This window comes from Argiope bruennichi, chromosome 5 (genome assembly GCF_947563725.1).
Source record: "Argiope bruennichi chromosome 5, qqArgBrue1.1, whole genome shotgun sequence".
Taxonomy (NCBI): Eukaryota; Metazoa; Arthropoda; class Arachnida; order Araneae; family Araneidae; genus Argiope; species Argiope bruennichi.
The window spans coordinates 107797314-107816877 of record NC_079155.1 but is presented as its reverse complement, the minus strand read 5'-3'; the positions used below and the strand labels follow the sequence as shown (position 1 = coordinate 107816877).

The window sequence follows — 19564 nt, the reverse complement described above, 5'->3', positions numbered from 1 at the left end:
GTAAATTAATTAATCAAATAAATAAAAAATAATTACTTTTATCTCCTAAACAAAAATATTTTTTAAAAATTAGTTTAAAACTAAAAATTTTTTAATATGATATCAGTACTGTAATCAAAAGCTGAAGAGATATTGTAATGACAAGATGTAAGTGCTGCCATAAAAATTAAAATGGGCCTTGTTTCTTTCAGTCCACGAAAAAGGATCTCGGAAAGAATCTGCTCCTCCAAAAGCCACTAATGAATATATCCTCGAGATAAACAAAACAGTAGAATTCTATTGTTCGTCCGCCAGGGATGATAATACCCCTGTCATGTGGTGAGTATGAAGCACAAATGGTATTTATTTTTATTTAGCTTGACTTCTTTCATGTTTGTAAAGATAGACTTGCTGCTTGACGGGCTAATGTTAAGAAACTTTGTGCTCTTGAATTCTCTGTCAATGCATTATTTTAACATCTTCAGATTTAATTGTCGGTTAATCTGTGGATTTAATTAAATTTCTATTTCGTATATATTATTTAGCGATCATTTACTGATATAACTGATTTCCACATTCCATTTTATTTAAAGTAATGAATTAGTGAAGAACTGTCAGATAGCAAAGAATAAAAGTAAAAAAAAGTTTCTACTTTTTACTATAATAAGAGAAATTTATTTCCAAAACTTGCTTTCATTAAATTTGTTATTTTTTAACAAGTTGTTATCGCAGCATCGACAGAGTAATTAAATTATTAATTTAGACTACAGACACAAATATAGCGATAATAATATGTCAATTTTTGATAGTAACTTGCATTTTTCTAAGGATGGTAAAGGAAAAGATGACGTGATGGTAAAGTTTCGACTGCGAAATTGGAATTTCCACATCCGAATTCCAAAGAAACACATTGTATAAGTTTTTTTGATACTAAATGCCTATCGTCTTACCTCGGCGATGCTATAAAAAAATGCAATAAATCTTTTTTTAACAAAATATATTTCATCTCCAGCCGTTACAGTTCTTTACCCGACGTAACAATGCATATAGCATTGAAATGTTCCAGCCATTTCCTAAGCTAATTATATTAGCAAAGTTTTTTTCTTATTCTTACCCACTGTTGATAGTGTTAAAAGAAAGACTAGTGGCACATCATCACCAATACCTCTTCCGAAAAAGCGGAATTTCTATTTATAATAATATTCAAATCAGTAACAGATACCAGTCTTGGTGCAAGTGCGAGAACTGATATTAAGCAGTTTAATTTCAATGGGAAACTAATCATTTACAGGCTGTAGCAGGAAAGATTAATTTCCCATCGAATCATTACTTGAGAAGACGAATATCAGTATCAATTTGTACCTGAAACAGCTAAAACCGAGTATCAAACAAACCCCATTTACGATCAAAGGTACCATGCAGTTATCTCACGCAACAATGCATATATTACTGAAGAATTTTCGCCTTATGATGTATTAAATGCTTTTCCTTTCCTCTTCTGACTTATCCGTCAAACACTGTCAAACCTTACGCCATCGGCATTACGTCAATAATAACTCCTCCGAAGAAATGAAATTGCAATTTCGTATCATATTCATGCCAATATCAGATACCAGTCTCGTAGCAAGTGGAAGAACTGATACCCCGTGAGTATCCGGTTTCATTCCGATAGGAAATAAATCGTTTACCGGCTATATAGGTACAATCGAGTACCAATACCAGTTTGTACCTGATACAGCGAATCCGGGTGTCAATCAAATCCTATTTACGATTAAAGGTACTTTGCAGTTACCTCATGTAACAATACTTTCATCACTGAAGAAATCTCACCTCATACAATACTAAAAGCTTTTCCTTTCCTCTTCGCACTAATCCGTCAAGCACGGTCAAATCCAAGGATATTGGCACTATGTCATTACTAACTCCTCCAAAAAAGCGAAATCCCAATTTTGAATAATTTTCATATTAGTATTAGCTACCGGGCACAGCTCAAGTGCAAGAACTGATATCCATGGAATACCCCGTTTCATTCTGATGGGAAAAGAATCAGTTACCGGCTGTATCAAGTAAAAGTGTCAGGTGAAATCGAGAATCAGCATCAATTTATACCTGAAAAAGCGAAACCGCGTATCAGTTCAACTCTATTTACGGTCAAAAGTACAATGCAGTTAAAGCAATCATTCAAATTGTATACACTCAGAAAAACCGTGTTGATTGTAATTACAAATAAATCGAAGCGCCAGCTATTTGCTACATGAAAAACAACTAGACAGCAATCATATTCCAATAGCAAACTCCAAATTTCTGAGAATTTTTATTAAAAAAAATATTACGTCTATCGGTTACTGGATGTGATAAAAATGGAAATTTATTACGTCATTCTTACGCCAAAGTTATAGATTTCTTACAAATTTTGGATGATAGGAAGAAGGAAATCGATTTGTCTGCACGTGATCACAATTATTCGCAAAGAAAGAAATGACAATATTTTTAGTTAACTGAGCATTGGATATAAGTTTTATGAAGATATTCAAGTGATTATTAATCATATGGCATCTTGAATTCAGGTACTGTTTTTGTACTTACCTAGTAAGTCGATTTAATTGAATTACTTTTACAGTACTGAAGTATTATTATTAAAGCATATGTATCAATAATAATTTCCTTCGCTGACGCAGTATTTGGGCGTATTCACATATAATACAATTAGATTTAAAAATAAGTCAGTGTTGATGAATTAAAAAAAAAATTGTATATTTTCTGGGCAATATAATTTAAATTATTATTTTGTCGTATGCAAAGTTTATACAAAATACTGTGATCGTTAATCGAATTCGAGGCTTCTCAATTTGATCACAAAACTTCACATTTTATACCTCCCTAGTCAGAATAACATGTTTCTGAAATTAAGCCTGTCTTAGAATACAATAACTCAAAACCACTTTCAGTTGAAGGCAAGAAATTTGGCGTATACATAGTTTATAGATGTTTTAAAAATTATTTTTTGAATGAAATCCATTCAGAGGAGTTCTGTTTGATTCATCATTGATAAGTTAAATCAACGATCAGTTTTAAAGTAAAACTAGGACCATTTCGAGATGTATCACTTAATTTTGAACCTTCAGACGACGAGGACGACACCTCAGCTGGCACCCCCTTTACAAATTTTCGCACTATACCAACGGGAGTACAATTGAACTCGACGAATTCAGTGTGTACCAGACCCCTTTACATGGCGGCTTTTCAGTAAAATTGGGTCTCATACCTGAAATCCCCTTGGTCTCGAAGCTGAAACTTTACTACTGCTGCCTTCTGTTTATCTGAGACCAAGTGAACATGAAAACTATAAAGTAAGAAAGCATGACAAGTGAAATTTGGCTATCAGTTTTAGCAACTAATATGCATATTCATTCAAATGTAGAGTCAAATACGTCTACGTATTGGCCATCTCTCCACCTGAATATTTTCATGTTTATAAAGATAATAATGCGAAACGACATAGGTAATTGAAATCAGACATTTTATTTTGTTACTAAAATTTTTGTTCTCTGTCCAATTTGGTTTCAATCTGTAGATACGAAGCACAAAATGATCATGTGTGGCTCTCTGAGAATAAAAATATTGGTATTTATGGCCTTCAAGGCCTTGTTCAAGGTACAAAATTTTATGAGCAGGGTGGAGGGAGATCCATTCCTTTGTTAGAAAGTATGTGAGAGAATTTTGAAGAGACCATTGCGGATGCTTTCAATCCAATCACAGAAAGTCAGTACAATTGTTGGAATAAAAACAAACACGATAACTGCAAAACATAAAGAACTAGATATATGAAATTTGGTTCACAAATTTAAATTCACAATGTAAATCTGAATCAAATTTTAAAAGATATCTGTCGAAGAATTAACCATCTATCGATCTGTACTTTCAGAAGCATGTAAACGCGATTACTCAAAAATGCAATGACTTAGATAAATCAAACTTGATGCATACTTTTAGAATTTAAATTGTAGCTCACTAATCAAATTTTGAATGAAATCGGTGGAAGGGTTTGCTGCTTCTCGATCTGTACATTTTCAAATATGCAAATGCAATCATTCTACTAGCGGATACTTTCCCAGAACTTTTCTGCATACTCTCTAATAAAAGTGTCATCCCAGAGGACACCTCAAGGCTACGGTGACCTGGTGGTAAGGTCTCGGCTTGTGAGCCGTAGGGTTTCAGGTTCGAGACCCGATTCCACAGAAGAACCGTCGTGTAAGGGTGTCTGTTGCACGTTAAATCCGTCATGCCAAATGTCCTCTTGCTGGTGTGGTGTGGAGAGGAGGGTGCGAGCTCAGGTGTCGTCCTCGTCGTCTGATTACGAGGTTCGTCCCAAAATAACCCTAGTGTTGCTTTATAAAGGGACGCTAATATAAACTAAACTAAACTAAACCAGAGGACATCTTGTATAACTTTGATATACAATAGTTAAAAAATACTAACTTTTGGCATTCTTACATAATCTGTCATTGGCAATTCGTTTATGGATTAATATATGGTATGCAGTTAATAGTATCCAAAAATAGTATTTGTGTTTTAGGCGAAACTGGTTGAAACAAAAATTTGACTCATAATTACAAATGCAGTCACGCAATGACATATCAAATTTCACGTATTTAAATCAATATTTATTTGAATTACCACGTTTATATGCTTCTGAAAGTACAAATGGTCAACATTTTGTTGGAGTTTGCTCACAATTTGGATGTGTCTGAGCTATAGATGCTGAATTATGTGTATCGAATTCTATCCACCCAATTCATTTCACTTTGTAATTTTCGTGAAAACTTATATTCGAACAGGTAGACAGACAGATTTCCTACGAACGGATTTTTCTCGAAATTTGATAGAAATCTATAAATTTGGTCATATACCAAACTTCATCTGTAAAGCTCAAGGCGTTTTTAAGTTATCGTAACAATGCTGGAAAAATTGTTTTTCGAACTTAGGGAGACCTAAAACGTGGCGGTTCATCAAAATCTCGATTTCGAATTTTTTGACGCTTACTGTACTTTTTTATATTTGATATATGAGAAAATAAAAATGGAAAAATTATATAAATGAATCTAAATTTGGCATGTGATATTTTTACTACGATTATAATTCTATATCAAGTTTCTGTTTAAATCGGTCAAGAAAAAAAAATTTCAAAAGTCATATTCGATTTTCTTTATTATAATAAAACATAACATAAATCTCTCATGTCCAGGACGCTAAAAATAAAATTGTGAGTGCTTGTAGAACTTACAAGCCTGCTCTTAGTACTACAATTTTTGTAATGTGAGGCTAAGCAGGAGGGATAACATTTTTATTGATTTTAGGCGACGAAACTTCGCCGGGACATCGCCAAGTTTTTGTTCGTCGACAAAACTATCTTTTCCTATTCAATGAGGCGATGCTCTTCTCAAATCAATGGGTCTCTATCCTTGAGTGTAAAAGAAGCCGTTATTGCTTCTCGGAAACATGCCAACTCTTGGCTGCTGCCCGGATTGTAATCACATTAGCAATCTCATTTCGGATTGAATTGCCCTTTCATGGCGATTATTTCACCCGTTCCGTTATCAGTCGGCCGACCCTTGAGAAATGAATCCTCGAGTGTATGATTACTTCAGTGAAGAGAAAATAATTTGAGGAGAATTTTGAAACTTCTTGCTATTGACTTCTTGCTAATAATTTTCGTCTGAAAAGGAAATGCGCTGCGCAAGACTTTTTTTTTTTTGCGTGATATTATGTGAACATGTGAATTGAGGAAAATATCATTTTTTTTTCTGTAATTCTATTCCAAATGGTTATCCAAAGATATTTACTTTGCTAAAGATAAATAAAAAAAATTGATTTATTTTGTTTCAATAATGTATTTAAGAAAACCAATCAAGCAAGAACGAGACTCGACTCTTCTCGCGTACTAAATCTTTTGATTTGCAATATTTTCCGGGTTTTGATCTGTAAAATCAAAAATTGTGTAATAAATTAATACTAGCAGTCTTTGGCGGCCAGCTGTCCCTCCACACATTAATAAATATTAATTAAATGATGTCAACCAACTTTGATTAATTACAACTTATGGCATCAAATGAAAGTATAATTCGTACTTGCATAATAAACATAAAGCATTCTAATTGTCTACCGAAACTGTTATAATAATTGGGATTGGGCAGAGTCTCCCCCCCTTTAGAGAATTTACAGTTAAATAGCGATTTTTATTTTTATTTTGAAGAGGGAGCTTATTGAGGTACAACTGACAATTGATGAAGTAACAAGGGCTCTAGGATTTCACATAAAATATTATTTTTTTATTTATATCGATATATAAGAAGTTCTTTTAACATTTGAAAATTCAATTTACGGAATAATGTGGTTAGTGAGGTAAAAATTGACACACATGCTTGAAATGACATGGGGTTTTACTGAAAGCAAAATAAGTGCAAAAATCGACGAATAAATTATTCTTCATATGATAACAAAAACAATAATTAACATAATGATTGATTGTTATGACTTTTAGCAAAGGCTATGTTCGTTATGACAAAGATTCAGCATGTCGACCATCGTTCACCAACAATACATGTAGTCGAAGGACAATGTAGCACTGTACAGCATATCTGTAGCTGAGGTGAGAAATTGTCGTCAGATGTTGTCTTTTAACAATTCCAATGGTAAATGCTGTAGATTTCAGGTAACCTCACAACCAATGTCATGCGACGAGGTTTCCACGACAGTTCTAAGATTTTCGGTAGACTAAATTCTACAATTGTGGGGGTTGGCAGATCTTAGGAGTGTGAAATGGGCTTCGTTGGTCCAAGACATGTTAAACACCCAATCATCATATTCTTCCAATTTGTGAACTTTTTTTTTGTTTCAATACAACCCTATGTCATTTCAAGTACGTGTATCAATTTTTACCTCTCTACTTACTTAACTCGTGAATTATTGAATTTTCAAATGTTAACGGACTTTTGAATCACTCGGTATATATACATATATAATAAATATCAAATCAATATAGTAAGTAAAATAAAATAAGTATTTCATATTTATCTGGGCTGCCCAAATGAAAAGTGGACACTTGCGATTGTGTCAGAATGACTGCAGCTTTAGCAGTGCCTCCCTAAAGGGATATAAAGGGCAGTGGGAGGTGTGCACTGCATACGGCATTGAATAGTGAAAGCTGTTCGTATTAGAGGAAATTGATCGTCCTGCTATGCATGGAAGCGTCCAGATCGGAACAATGTACGGCTGTATGGTTTCTGGTTCTTCGATTGCCGTGGACAACTCTTGACTGATTTCCTGCTCCAAGGGAACACTATCAATTCAATCCAATACTGCTGTACTCTGACGAAACTACGGAAAGCAATCGAAAGCAAATGGCCTTCTACAGGGAGGATTCTATCGTGACCGGAGATACGCCAAGTAGTAACTCAGCCCCTCACTATTATGTTATTATGCCCACTATTATAGATAGAACCAATGATCTTACTGGAAGCTTCTCATCTTCGAATGTGGAATGCCTCACTCGGTTGGAGTTTAATTACATATAAAAATAATAAATTTAAAATTTTTGCTTAAAGATCGCCCTATTATATTACTACAGAGTACTTAAAAATGATTAAGTTTTAGAATTAAAAACTTATAAAAGGGATAAAAATCATATATTTATTACATATCTTAAAAACTAATTAAGCATTTCCTATTTTATATTTATAAGTTTATTATTTTATGTTTATAAAACTTATTTATATGTATGCAGGCAAGAGTTAAAGTTTAAAAAAGTCTTTGACATTTGACATATTGATTGTGTGTGAGAATCAAATGCAACATTTTGAATAAAATTCATTTCCTTGAATATGTTTCTCTAGTACCCAAACAGACATTCAAGATACAGAATAAGTTCGAAGTATTTCAATAAAGTCCATTATGTCTTTAAATGGAACTGGAATAACTTCTTACATTTTTCATTTTTTCAGCTTAAATTAGCACAATTAAGCTTCAATATGTGTATAATTTGTCTTTTATTAATTCATCAATTGTGATACCATTTTGAAATATGACAGTGTTATCAAGGTTTTCAATTCTACAGGAATGGAGAAATTGGGATTAAGTCAGAGAATTTAAGAAAAAAGAGAGAGAGAGAGAGAGAATGATATATAAAAAAGGCTTTCGTCTTACTGACGAATGACTACTTTATTATTATTATAATAGCTACAAATAAATCGGAATTGTAATACGTACTTACCAGTATTTATGAAGTTAACCAGAAGATGATCACTTTGTAATGAGAGTCATGAGAATATTAAAAAGTCATTTTCTGAATTAAACAGTTTGAAATAATCGACACCGTTTCCAAGAATTTCTCTATATCGATACGCGATAGTATTTCACTTAGTTTAATGAATGCAATGAAAATTCTTACAGGTATAAAAACAGTAGACCAATCGTTGAGAATTCAGAATCGAACATCCTGATTGCCGGCAGGACCCTCCTCATTCAAAATGCTCAAGAAGATGACGCAGGGCAGTACATGTGCAGTGTGGACACTTCCTTTGTCACAGGTTACACGGAAATAGGAAGGATTTTTCATTTGAACAGTAAGTTCTCTTTTTACTCCTTTTTCTAGCAGAAGAGCATAATAAATTGCGAAAATTAAGTCAATCTATTCCTTTATAGCCGCCTTTGACGACTGTCTAGCTAGCTAGGAAAACTGACGGAGCGTACTTTCAATTAAATTTTTTATGCATAACTTGATGTTCATGAGTTTCCCAAGAAAGTATTTTTAATATCAAATTGTGACAATCATCAAAGTCATAATATTTTAATAGTCTTGCATTAGTTCCGTTCATCATATATATGAATATTCTTAACAGAGTCGAGTCCCACGACATCACAGTGCCATTAGAAATATATCTTCTATTGCAATATCGCAGCTTCAATTTTTTATTCCCCATATAAACTACGCAAATATTAAAAAGAATCCATCTTTCCTAAATTTCAAGAACGAACAAAAATCTCGAGATTTGATAGAACAATAACAAAAAAAAAAAAAAAAAAAACCCCTGATAGAATTTTTTTTACAATGAAATTTTTATTTAAAAACTATGCAAAAAATATTTTTAAAAAAAATCCCAATTTCAGGAAATTTTACATTTAAAGAGCCATAAAAATCTCGTTTGTGCAATAATATTTTCAAAAGTTTATTGGGGGGGGGATGCCAAGACATTATCACCTTCAACAACTCAATCGCCACAAAATACGATAAAATAAGACATCTTTTCCATCTCAAAATTTAATTTTCGCCCTTTTTTAAAAATAAATCATTATAATGTCATTTGATATTGTAGAATAGCATTTCCAAAATAGATTTTCTCTCCGGTTCGCGAATTCGGACTCATAGAAACATGCGTTTATCGACGACCCTGATTTTTTTCCGATAATGGTCAGTTTTTCAAATAATTATGCAGATATCGATCAGAAAATTGTAGCAGTTATTCGTTTCTATGTAATACGTATCGTAGTACCATAATACGTAGTGAAATTCCAGAAGTTTTATTCAAATTTTTAAAAAATGAAAATTTTTTCTTCCAAATCTGTACTTTTTACTTTCTAGTATACTCAAGAATGAAAAAGTATAGTAATCGTCAAAAAAAAAAAAAAAAAAAAAAAAAAAAACCCGAAATCGAGATTTTGATATATTTCCACTTTTCAGAACTTCCTATGTTTGAAAAACACATTTTTGGCATTATGTCTATCTCTCTGCCAACATAACTAAGACGTGTTTTCACATAGAAGGGTGAAATCTGATATACGCCATTTTTGGAAGATGTCCGTCTGTCTGTGACAAAGATAACTCGAAAACGCTTTGTTCTAGATGGATAAAATTTAATATACGATTTTTATATATGTAGATTTCTATCAAATTTTGAGTATATTCCATTCAGAAGAAGTCTGACTGTCCGGCTAGTCGAATATAAGTTAATACAACTTAATGAAGAGAGGTAGATGGACAAAAATGCATAAACTGATTTTAACATAAAAAGTGTAGATAGCTTTCAAATTTAGAATCAAATCCGGTAAAGGAATGACATTCTGTCGGTCTGTACTTTCATAAGCATATCATAGCGATTACTCATAAACGATTACTCAGTATTTATAACGCGATTACTCATTATTCATAACGCGATTTCTCATTACTCATAAGCATATCAACGCGATTACTCATTATTCATAACGCGATTACTCATTACTCATAAGCATATCAACGCGTTTACACGCAGTGATTTAAATATGTCAAATTCGGTATGTGATTCTATAGCTACAATTGTATCTCTTTGTCAGATTTTGATTTCAAATGGGAGGTAAAAAAATTCGTCTAATATACGACTTTTGGGCATTATTAACGTACGCCAGGGATTAAACGCCAAAAAATCATCAAAGATTACAAGAAGGTTTCAGTAAAAATGCCAAAGTCATGGCTAAGATCAATATTTCGCAACTGTTCCTTATCAATGTTATACTAAGCATCAGCGATCTTACTCAAGGTGTCTACTTCAGGTCTATTCAGTGTCATATAAGGCTGTCTTACACCGTCTTGCTTAATTTTAAGGTGGGGTGAGGGGAAAACATCGTAATTAGAGAGTATGCCAGACAGTTTTAAGGAGACCACTCCCGATAGTTTAAATTTAATTCTGAATTAATTAAAATAGCATAACGTAGTACAGCTCATTGTAAGCCCATAAGCGTTAAATTTAGTTTTTTTTTTCACAGATTAATAGTTTTTCTTTTAAATGCGAAAAAGCAGTACAGAAAAACCTCGCTTAGCGAGTGATTAACACAACGACAACGAGTGAAATGAAATGTACAAAAATGATTCGGTTCACGATCGAAGTTTCGCAAACCGAATGACGAAGCAACATTGTGATATCACAATGTTACATCATGTCTATATTTCGGCGATTAGTTTGTGTTAAACGCTTGTTTGTTAATGCTTTTTTTTTTTCAAATGAAAAGTAAGACTGTGAAATATACAGTTAATTGAAGCTTGAATAAATAAATAAATATACGAATGTTTTGGTAAGCATCAAAAATTTCCATCGGAATATGAGGGATAAGTCTTTTAATAACATACAAGCACAAATACAAGCAAGACTAAGAGATGCATTTTGCGTCTCAGTGAAAAATTACGGAAGAGTTTTCCTCAGGAAAGAAGAATATATTAAGAGAAGAAAATATCAGTATAGCTTCAACTTTCCGGTGAAATAAGGGAGATGTTGAATGCATGAGAAACTAATACATCATATGTTGAGAAATATCATCTTAGAAAAGCAGAAACTATGCATACTGCACATTTATTTAACGATAATGCTATATCGCATTTTCGATAAATTTTGAAGGGTAGGCAAAAACAAATGTCTTAAAAAAGCTTTTTTGTAAAAAAGCATGAATTATAAACAATAAATGGAATTATTATAAATTTATTTTTTGAGAGGAAGGAATGGAACACATTATCCTATTTCACATTGATCCTCTGGGAAAAATTGTTCCATTTAGTGAGTGTTTCGATTCAAGTAACGATTCGGGAACGAATTATGCTCGTTGATTTATGATCCACTTATTTCAACATCTACCAACACTTTCAACCTACAGTCGCAAACTCAGGTGCAGATTTGAAGGCCAACTTTGAATAGACAGAGAGCCATCTCTACAATTTAAATAAAATAAAATTGCTATTACGCATTTTTTTCCGTATTTTGATCCTTATCATAACAATTAGATTGACTAAAAGTGAAACGATAAGGCGAAGGGGAAATGAATAAAGCAATAGCAAGTTCATGCAGATATGTCAGAGATTTGCTAATAATACGATGGTTAATATTTTTTTATTAACTTTTGCTCAACATCATGATAAAAATATACTTCATTTTACCTATGTTTAATTTACAATATAAACATATTTGCAAAATACTACAAGAATATAAAAGTGATTATAATTGTTCAAAATAAATTCTATTTTTAATACGTTTTGTTAAGAAACACAGCAATCCAAAACCCACAAAGAAAGCAGAGACAGAATAAAATTCATTCCGAACTGAGAATTATTTTCTCTGATTGGCAAAAACAAATATTACAACACTTTGATGTTTTTTTTTACTGTTATTTATAAATAATGGGAATTTTCCTATTGTTAATTCCTTTTAATGATTTTCAAATAAATGCGCCATTCTTTGTGTTTGTTGCTGTACGCTTTAAGAAATTTTTATTCATTCTTTCTAACAGAAAATACTTTAAAGTAAATGTGTTTTTTTTTCTCAAAGAGAAAACCGATTTTTTTTAGTCTATTTGTAAAATTGGTATAGGTTTTGATTTTCAATAGAAAATAACATAACAATTTTCCGCTTTTTAATCATTCTGATTCGCATAATAAAAATATTCTAAACAAGATTCTGTTAACACAATTTTTTTGAATGAACATTTTCACTCAAAACACAATAGCAACATATGAAGCGTGACGAAATGCCCCTTAATCAATCAAAATGTTTTTTTTCTGTTGAAAGTGACCCTTGCATTAAAGGGGAGGGATTACTTTCGCATGCTGATAAGTTATTATCTACGCATAAGCGGTCAACCGTTTAAATGTGATAGAATAAACTAACGAATGCTCCCCTTGACCAGCTGTCTTATTGTGAGTTCGTTCGAATATTCTAATTCGTATTTTGCAGACAAAATTCTTCATTTACTTCTCATCCAAATGAGATCAAATATAATTTTGTCTTAATTTCTGTTTTATAAAAGATTTTCTTATCTCTAGCAAAGAAAGTATTTTCTAGTTTAGGAAATATTTGAATTTTAAAAAAAATTTAAAGCAGAAAAAAATTTAGAAATAAATCAATTTGTCTGCCCATCCGTCAGCTTTTGTATACAATAACTGGACAAAACAACTAGTTAGACAAATGAAATTAATGAATTTCTGTTTCATAACAGATCTTTCAATCTCTAATAAAGAAATTGTTTCTATTATAGAAAGTATGGAAATTTTAAAAAGCAGATTTCAAGTCAGAAATTTTTTTTTTATAAATAAGTCATTTTGCCTATCAGTTTATGCATACAATAAATGAACAAAACAACTTACTCTTGGCCTTAGATGGCGTTATTGAAAAACAAGAGACGCTCCCTTGGCTTAAAATCACTGACTTCTAAAGTGAGTGGGCTTGTCTTTGACAAGTGTCATTAGAAACAACAACTACAACAACAAAACAATTAATTAGACACATGAAATTGATTAATTTTTGTTTTTTAAGCAATCTTTTAACTCCAGTAAAAAAATTGTTTTGTATCATTTAAAGCATAAAAATTAAAAAAAAAAAAAACATTTTGAAGTGAGAAAAAAGAAATTCTGAAAATAAATCATTTTGTCTGCCCATTCATCAGTTTGTGTATACAATAAATGAATAAAGAGACTAATTAAACTGATGAATTCCGTTAGTTTATTTTATTTATTTTATTAGTTTATTAATTTTCCTTAGTTTATATTTTTTTAAGGAAATTTTGATGAATAATTTTAGAAAATTTCGAATGAATTTTGATATATGATATATAATCATAAATATGTATAAATTTTTGATTAAATCAAACAATGGGTTGCCTGTTCGTGTCTAAGTTAATGAAATAATTTATAAAAATTCAACAATCTAAAAGGGGAATTTTTATAATCTTCATGCCAAAATTTTGGACCTGAATCTAATTTTGGTCTAAATATGTCAATGGGTAGCTAGATTGTCTGTCTGTCTGTATGTATGTAGATACGATAAATCAAAAACAGAATATCGATAAATGAAATTTAGTATGTGGTTTTGACATCGAAATAACAGCTTTGTGTCGAAATTGGGCTACAGGAAGAAGTCTAAAATGTATTCTATATTTTTTTCCTATTCTATGAAATCGGAAGGAAAAACTTTAAACATTAAAAAATAGCCTTATTGTGTAAATATACGGAAAAGTTGAGAGAAAAGTATTGCTCCCGATGGCTTGCCAACATATTTTCATCAAAAACTTTCTTTTTATATGATTTGTTATTAATTTGAAAGGAAAATATGTTCACTTGTTTGCTAAAAAGTTTTCACTGCAGTTTTATTGACATATACGTAAATATGTATTACACTTCCTTAAAACGGATAAAAATTAATTCAAAGCTTTATTTCTATTATAAAAGAAATAAGGGATATTTATAAAAACAAAAAAAAGTAGTCTACATGTTATCCTTTTTTTTTTTTTTTGGAAGTTAAAATTCATTTAGCAATAAGTTTACAGGCAAAAAGAATTATTAGGAAGATAATAAGAAATTTTTGGAGAAAAATTTTAAAACGTAAGCAGATGTGCGCTAGAATAAAATAAAAATTATCATTCAATTTTTTTAAAAAGAAATTTAATATTTTTTCCTTAATAATCACTAACAGAGGAATTTAAAAATACAGTGTTTACTTATGTTTGGCAAATTTTCAAAAAGTTCAAATAATTTGACCTCTCAACACAGTTTTTCATTCCAGTTACTTTTTAAATTTTTTACACCTGCATATTAAAGGTTATGTTCAATCTAAATTAATACTCAATAAGAATAAAAATTATCATAACTTTGAATCGGTATCGATTCTAATATCCTAGAAATTTGCCATAAGCAATTATTTACCATAATAATACGAGAAGTTTCAAAAACAGGAAAATATTTAAGAAAGATAATTCTTTTCTACACGTGTTACGCATTTAATTCTTTTAATATATAAGTCATATTTGTTTCCCTTTTTCTTAATCCTACTTAAAATTCAGCTTTGCTGTAAATGAAATGTAATTAATTTTTGAAATAATCAGATATTCCTCTACCTGAACCTAAATAGACCGAAATATTTCTAAAAATAACAAGAAATTTATTCTTGCTTCAACAGCCTAGAAAGACTGTTAAATTTGAATCACTTGACATCACAGTTAAATGATAAATGTAATGCATATCATTGAAAATGTGATTTCAATTTGTTTTACGCTGTGTTCTGATGTTTCATCCTTTTCCTTCCTGAGAAATTTATACTAAATTACCTGGTGGAAACGCTAATAGCCTGACAGTGGCGGCGTGATAGGGTTCCGGAGGTCTGGGTTCCGGAACCGGAGGGGGTCAGGTTCGAGATTCGATTCTAACGAAGAATCGTCGAGTAATCTGATCTGGTGCGCATAAAATCCGTCGGACCCAAATGTCCTCCCGCTGGTGTGGCTCGGAAAGTTGGAGTAGGGGTTCCAGCTCAGGTGTCGGCATCGTAATCTGAATGTAGCTCAAAATTGCCAAATTGTCAGTCCCACAGGAGCTTTAGTTTTCAAATGGGACATTAACATAATTAAACTAAAAAAAAAACGTATTGAATTCTAGAATTAAATTGCCGCAGCACACTCGTGGGATGTCACGTGGTTATAAAGGAACGTTCGCAATCCTTTGTGAAGCAATTAAAATTTTTAATTGAAATTTATTTTTGAGCAAAATTTTGTTTTAGACGTTATGAAATTTCTAATTTGTATATGGAGGTTGTATCTATTTCTTGTGCTGAAATGATCGGAAACCTAGGAGAAGCTATGAGCATAATGTATGAAATGAACTACCTGCAGAACCATTTGCAGTTAATAGCAAATTCACTCCCCATGACCAACCAGGTTTCAGCCTAGAAAAAAGTTCAGACAGTAATTCGTCCTGGAGCATCCATGCATACAAAAGCAGTGGAGCACGTACGTACATTTCACGCCGTATGAAGTGCATAATGAAATCCTAATAAGCTCGCACTGCCCGCAATTGACATCATCGCACCGTAACGGAATGTTCTGATTTCTTTTTGTTTTTTTTTCGGTCTGGATTTCGAAATCTAGTTAGGATATTTTTGGAAGGGCTTCTCGAAATTCAGTCTGTTCGACGAAAGGGCAATTGCTCCCGCCTCGTTTCGAAGGAAAAATAAATTTGAAAGTAAGAAAAACCATTCGGAACTGAGGAATTCAATTTTAATGTTTTAGTAGCAAAATAATACTAAAAATAGTCTGCGAAAAGGATTTAATTTTTTTTGTTGGAAATATATATGAATACCTCGAATATGAAGTATAATTTGTTATCAAATTATCTATAAATATTTCATGATAGTCAGTATTAGAAATAAAATAACATTAAAACAATCAATTTCCAGATTTTGATAAATCCTGGTTTAATCTATTATAAATAATTATGAACCAGTGGAAGTGGTCTTACCAAATGTTTCTCGCATAATCTCGAGTAAAAGTGTGATCCAGGAAACACTTGGCATAGCATTGGCGTATAATAGTTATGAAGTATTAACCTTTGGCGTGAATTTGGCAGTTTTACAGAATCTATCGTGTGATCCTTCGTGAGTGTTTTGACGATTTATCCCTGGATACAGTTAATAATGTCTGAAAATCTAATTTATGTTTTAGACACTTTTTTCCCAACCGATTGCAACAAAAATTCGATGTGAAAACTTGAACCTCGTAGCTGAATCTCCAAGGTTTAGACAGCCCTGAGTACCTAAAAATACATTTTTGCAAATTGCCTGACTTTTTACGTCAAAGATAACTCAAAAACGCCTTGATCTAGATAGATGAAACTTGTTACATGGTCGTCATATCAAATTTATAGAATTCTAACAAATTTTGAGCACAGTCAGGAAGTCTGTCTGTCCGATAGTTCGAATATAATTTAACATGATAGCTGCAAAACGAAAAGAGCTAGACGGATGAAATTTGGTACACAGATTTGTTGTTGTTGTTGTTGTCGTGTCTATGCATACAGTGCTAGTGCAAAAGATTAGAGTCCTCCAAAAACCTTGGTGACGAGATCTGCAAGTTCTGGAGCCCGATGGCTATGGAGGATTTCGATTGGGAGTGAAAGAGGGAACCGATAATGGCCTGGCAGACAAAAACATGATCTGGAGTTAGTTGCGAATGGGGACAGTAGTTGCAGATGGGATAGGATTTTATATTGGTTCGTGAGATCTTCATGCCTTTGAAATGTCCAGTACGTAGTCTAGCTATTGTAGAGGAAAGGTTTCTTGGGCAGTTTAGATCGGGGATTGTTGCCTTGCTAAGATGCTGGTTGTAGATCCTTCGCCTGGCGGCAGTATTCGCATCTGCACAGGTGACTACTCGGGGTTGGTCTTCGTCGCGTGCTTCCTTTGCAAAGGCATCTGCACATTTGTTCCCCTCAACTCCAACATGAGCTGGGATCCACTGAAGAGTGCAAGGCATATTTAGTAAATGGAGAAGGATATTAATTTTTTGCGTTATTGTTGTTTTACCGTTATGTATCGCTTCGAGTGCTGATTTTGAGTCTGAGAAAATCACAATTTCTTTTATTGAGTCGTTTAGAGAATGAGAGCGAAAATGGGTAAGAGCCTCTTTAATAGCGATTAATTCGCTTGTGAAGTTTGAAGCAATTTGGCCAGTGGGTATTTTGAGTTTGACGTTATATCCTGAGGGAGACAGATTTAACATCTATAATCTAGAGGCTTTTCAAATTTTGAGCCAAATCCCATAACAGACTGTTCGTCTGTTGGTCTGTACTTTTATAATCATGCAAAAACGATAACTCAAAAAGAAAATGACTTGAATATATCAAATTTGGTATGTGACTTTGTGACTACAAGTATAGTTTCTTGTCTAATTTTTGATTTAATCTATTGAGAAAAACGCATCGAAGACACAAATTAGATTTTCGAATACCATTAACTGCATGCTAGAAATGAATCACCAAATAACTCGCCAAGGATGACTTGATAGATTCAGTAAAAATGCTAAAACAATGATATTTGGCTTGCAATAGGTAGAAAATATTCTCGCCAAAGGTTAATATTTTGTATCTATTGTACGTTAAAGCTATGCAAGGCGTTTTCTTGGATAACGCCTTTATTAGAGAGTATGCGAGAAAGTTTTAAGGAGACCACTCTCGCTGGTTTTAAATTATTTTGTTAAGCCTCTGTAGACGTGGCATTCATAAGATCGATAAATTTAATGCTTTCCAAATTTTGTTTCATCTCTTTGCCGAGTCCTTGACCGAGTAGAAAGACCTTGACCATAAAGAAGTTCCAAGAGTTGGGCGAATCGATTATTTTCCCAAGTTGGAAGCTTTTACGATTTCATTTAATGCGAATATTTAGCTTCCTAACGTAATGATTAACTTTATGAAGAAGGAGCATTTCGTTAAATGAGGAATATTCGGTGACGAAAAATTTTCTTGCGATGGCATTTATGCCGTTAAGCCGGAATTTATAGTTCACTTAGTTTTGCCTTTTTAATTCCCCCGCTCTCCGCCTCTGAAGTCTGAGTTAATAAATGCCTGTCGGATGCCTCAAGTCGGAATATATTTTAGGTGACATTTTATTGATTTTTAATTCTTTAGCCATCGTATCATTTTAATCTGGAGTTTTAGTAAAAAGTAGAACAGCAAAGTAGTTTAGCAAAAGTAGAATGCCTCTTTTTGGCATCTCCTCTTATTTCTGTATAAGAATGCCCCATACAGTGTGTGATCAAAGTTGATAATACATATGTGTTTTACAAATGAGATTTCCATATTAATGTCTAGGGCCAGATAAAATACTTCAGGGGCCCGTAAGCCACCCCCAAGGCCTAATTTTTCATCCAAAAACCACATATTTTTTTATTGATTTTAACCGATCTACTCAAGTATTTTTAAATAACGCATATTACGATAAAATGAAATGATAGAATATTAAATTGAAAGTATATTTGAAAAAGTTAGTTTCAATACCTTACTACTACTATACTTATTACTTTACACTTGATTGTTAAAAATATTGGAATAATTTTTTTATTTAATTATTTGAAATAATATTTTAAATGTTATGAAACATTTTAACGCTTACTAAGTGCTTAAATGTAAAGTTTATCAGGATTTTTCACTTGTCAGTCAGTTTGTTTACTAAAAAATAGATTAAAAAAAGAAAACTAAAATGTAATTGAATTTTTAAACATGAAAATAAAAAAAAATCCTCAGAATATACTCTAAACTATTTTTCTATTAAGCAATTTCTGATTTTAATTTATATATATTCATGTACATGATTAGAAAAAAAAATCAAATGAAAGCACGGTATTAAATCATTCTGAAAACCCTGAAAAAAAATGTCGGTGCTTGGCCAGCCTCCAAAGTTACATGATTCCAGGCAGTTGCCTGCATAATCTATTTGATAATCTGGCTCATCAGGTATCAGTGAAGGTCTTTTAAATGTATCGAAAATTATATTTTCATAGAATAGCTGGTCACTGTTACTTTTTGATTTCATTAAATAGATATTTTTCTAACAGTAAGCTACCGGTAAACCAAATAAAGCTCTATGCAATTTCAAATTCCAAAGATTTTACTTTTCTAAATGATATCAGTTTGATTGCATCGCTCTTTTTCCCGCTCTGATGCAGCAAGATTTTTTCACTAAATTTTATTTTTTACTATAATTGCGATAGTAGATTTAATTTTTTTTTCAGTGAATTAAGTGATAATACAGAGATA

The 19564-nt window shown here is 32.1% G+C and overlaps 1 protein-coding gene across 1 annotated transcript in view; it reads left to right on the top strand.

Annotated features, from left to right (window-relative positions):
- LOC129968870 (hemicentin-1-like) overlaps positions 1 to 19564 on the top strand; it is a 78007-nt gene that overhangs the window by 21442 nt on the left and 37001 nt on the right. The window contains exons 3-4 of the mRNA XM_056083179.1: positions 192 to 318; positions 8428 to 8600. Coding sequence (XP_055939154.1) covers positions 192 to 318; positions 8428 to 8600 — 300 coding nt within the window. The remainder of the gene's footprint in view (positions 1 to 191; positions 319 to 8427; positions 8601 to 19564) is intronic.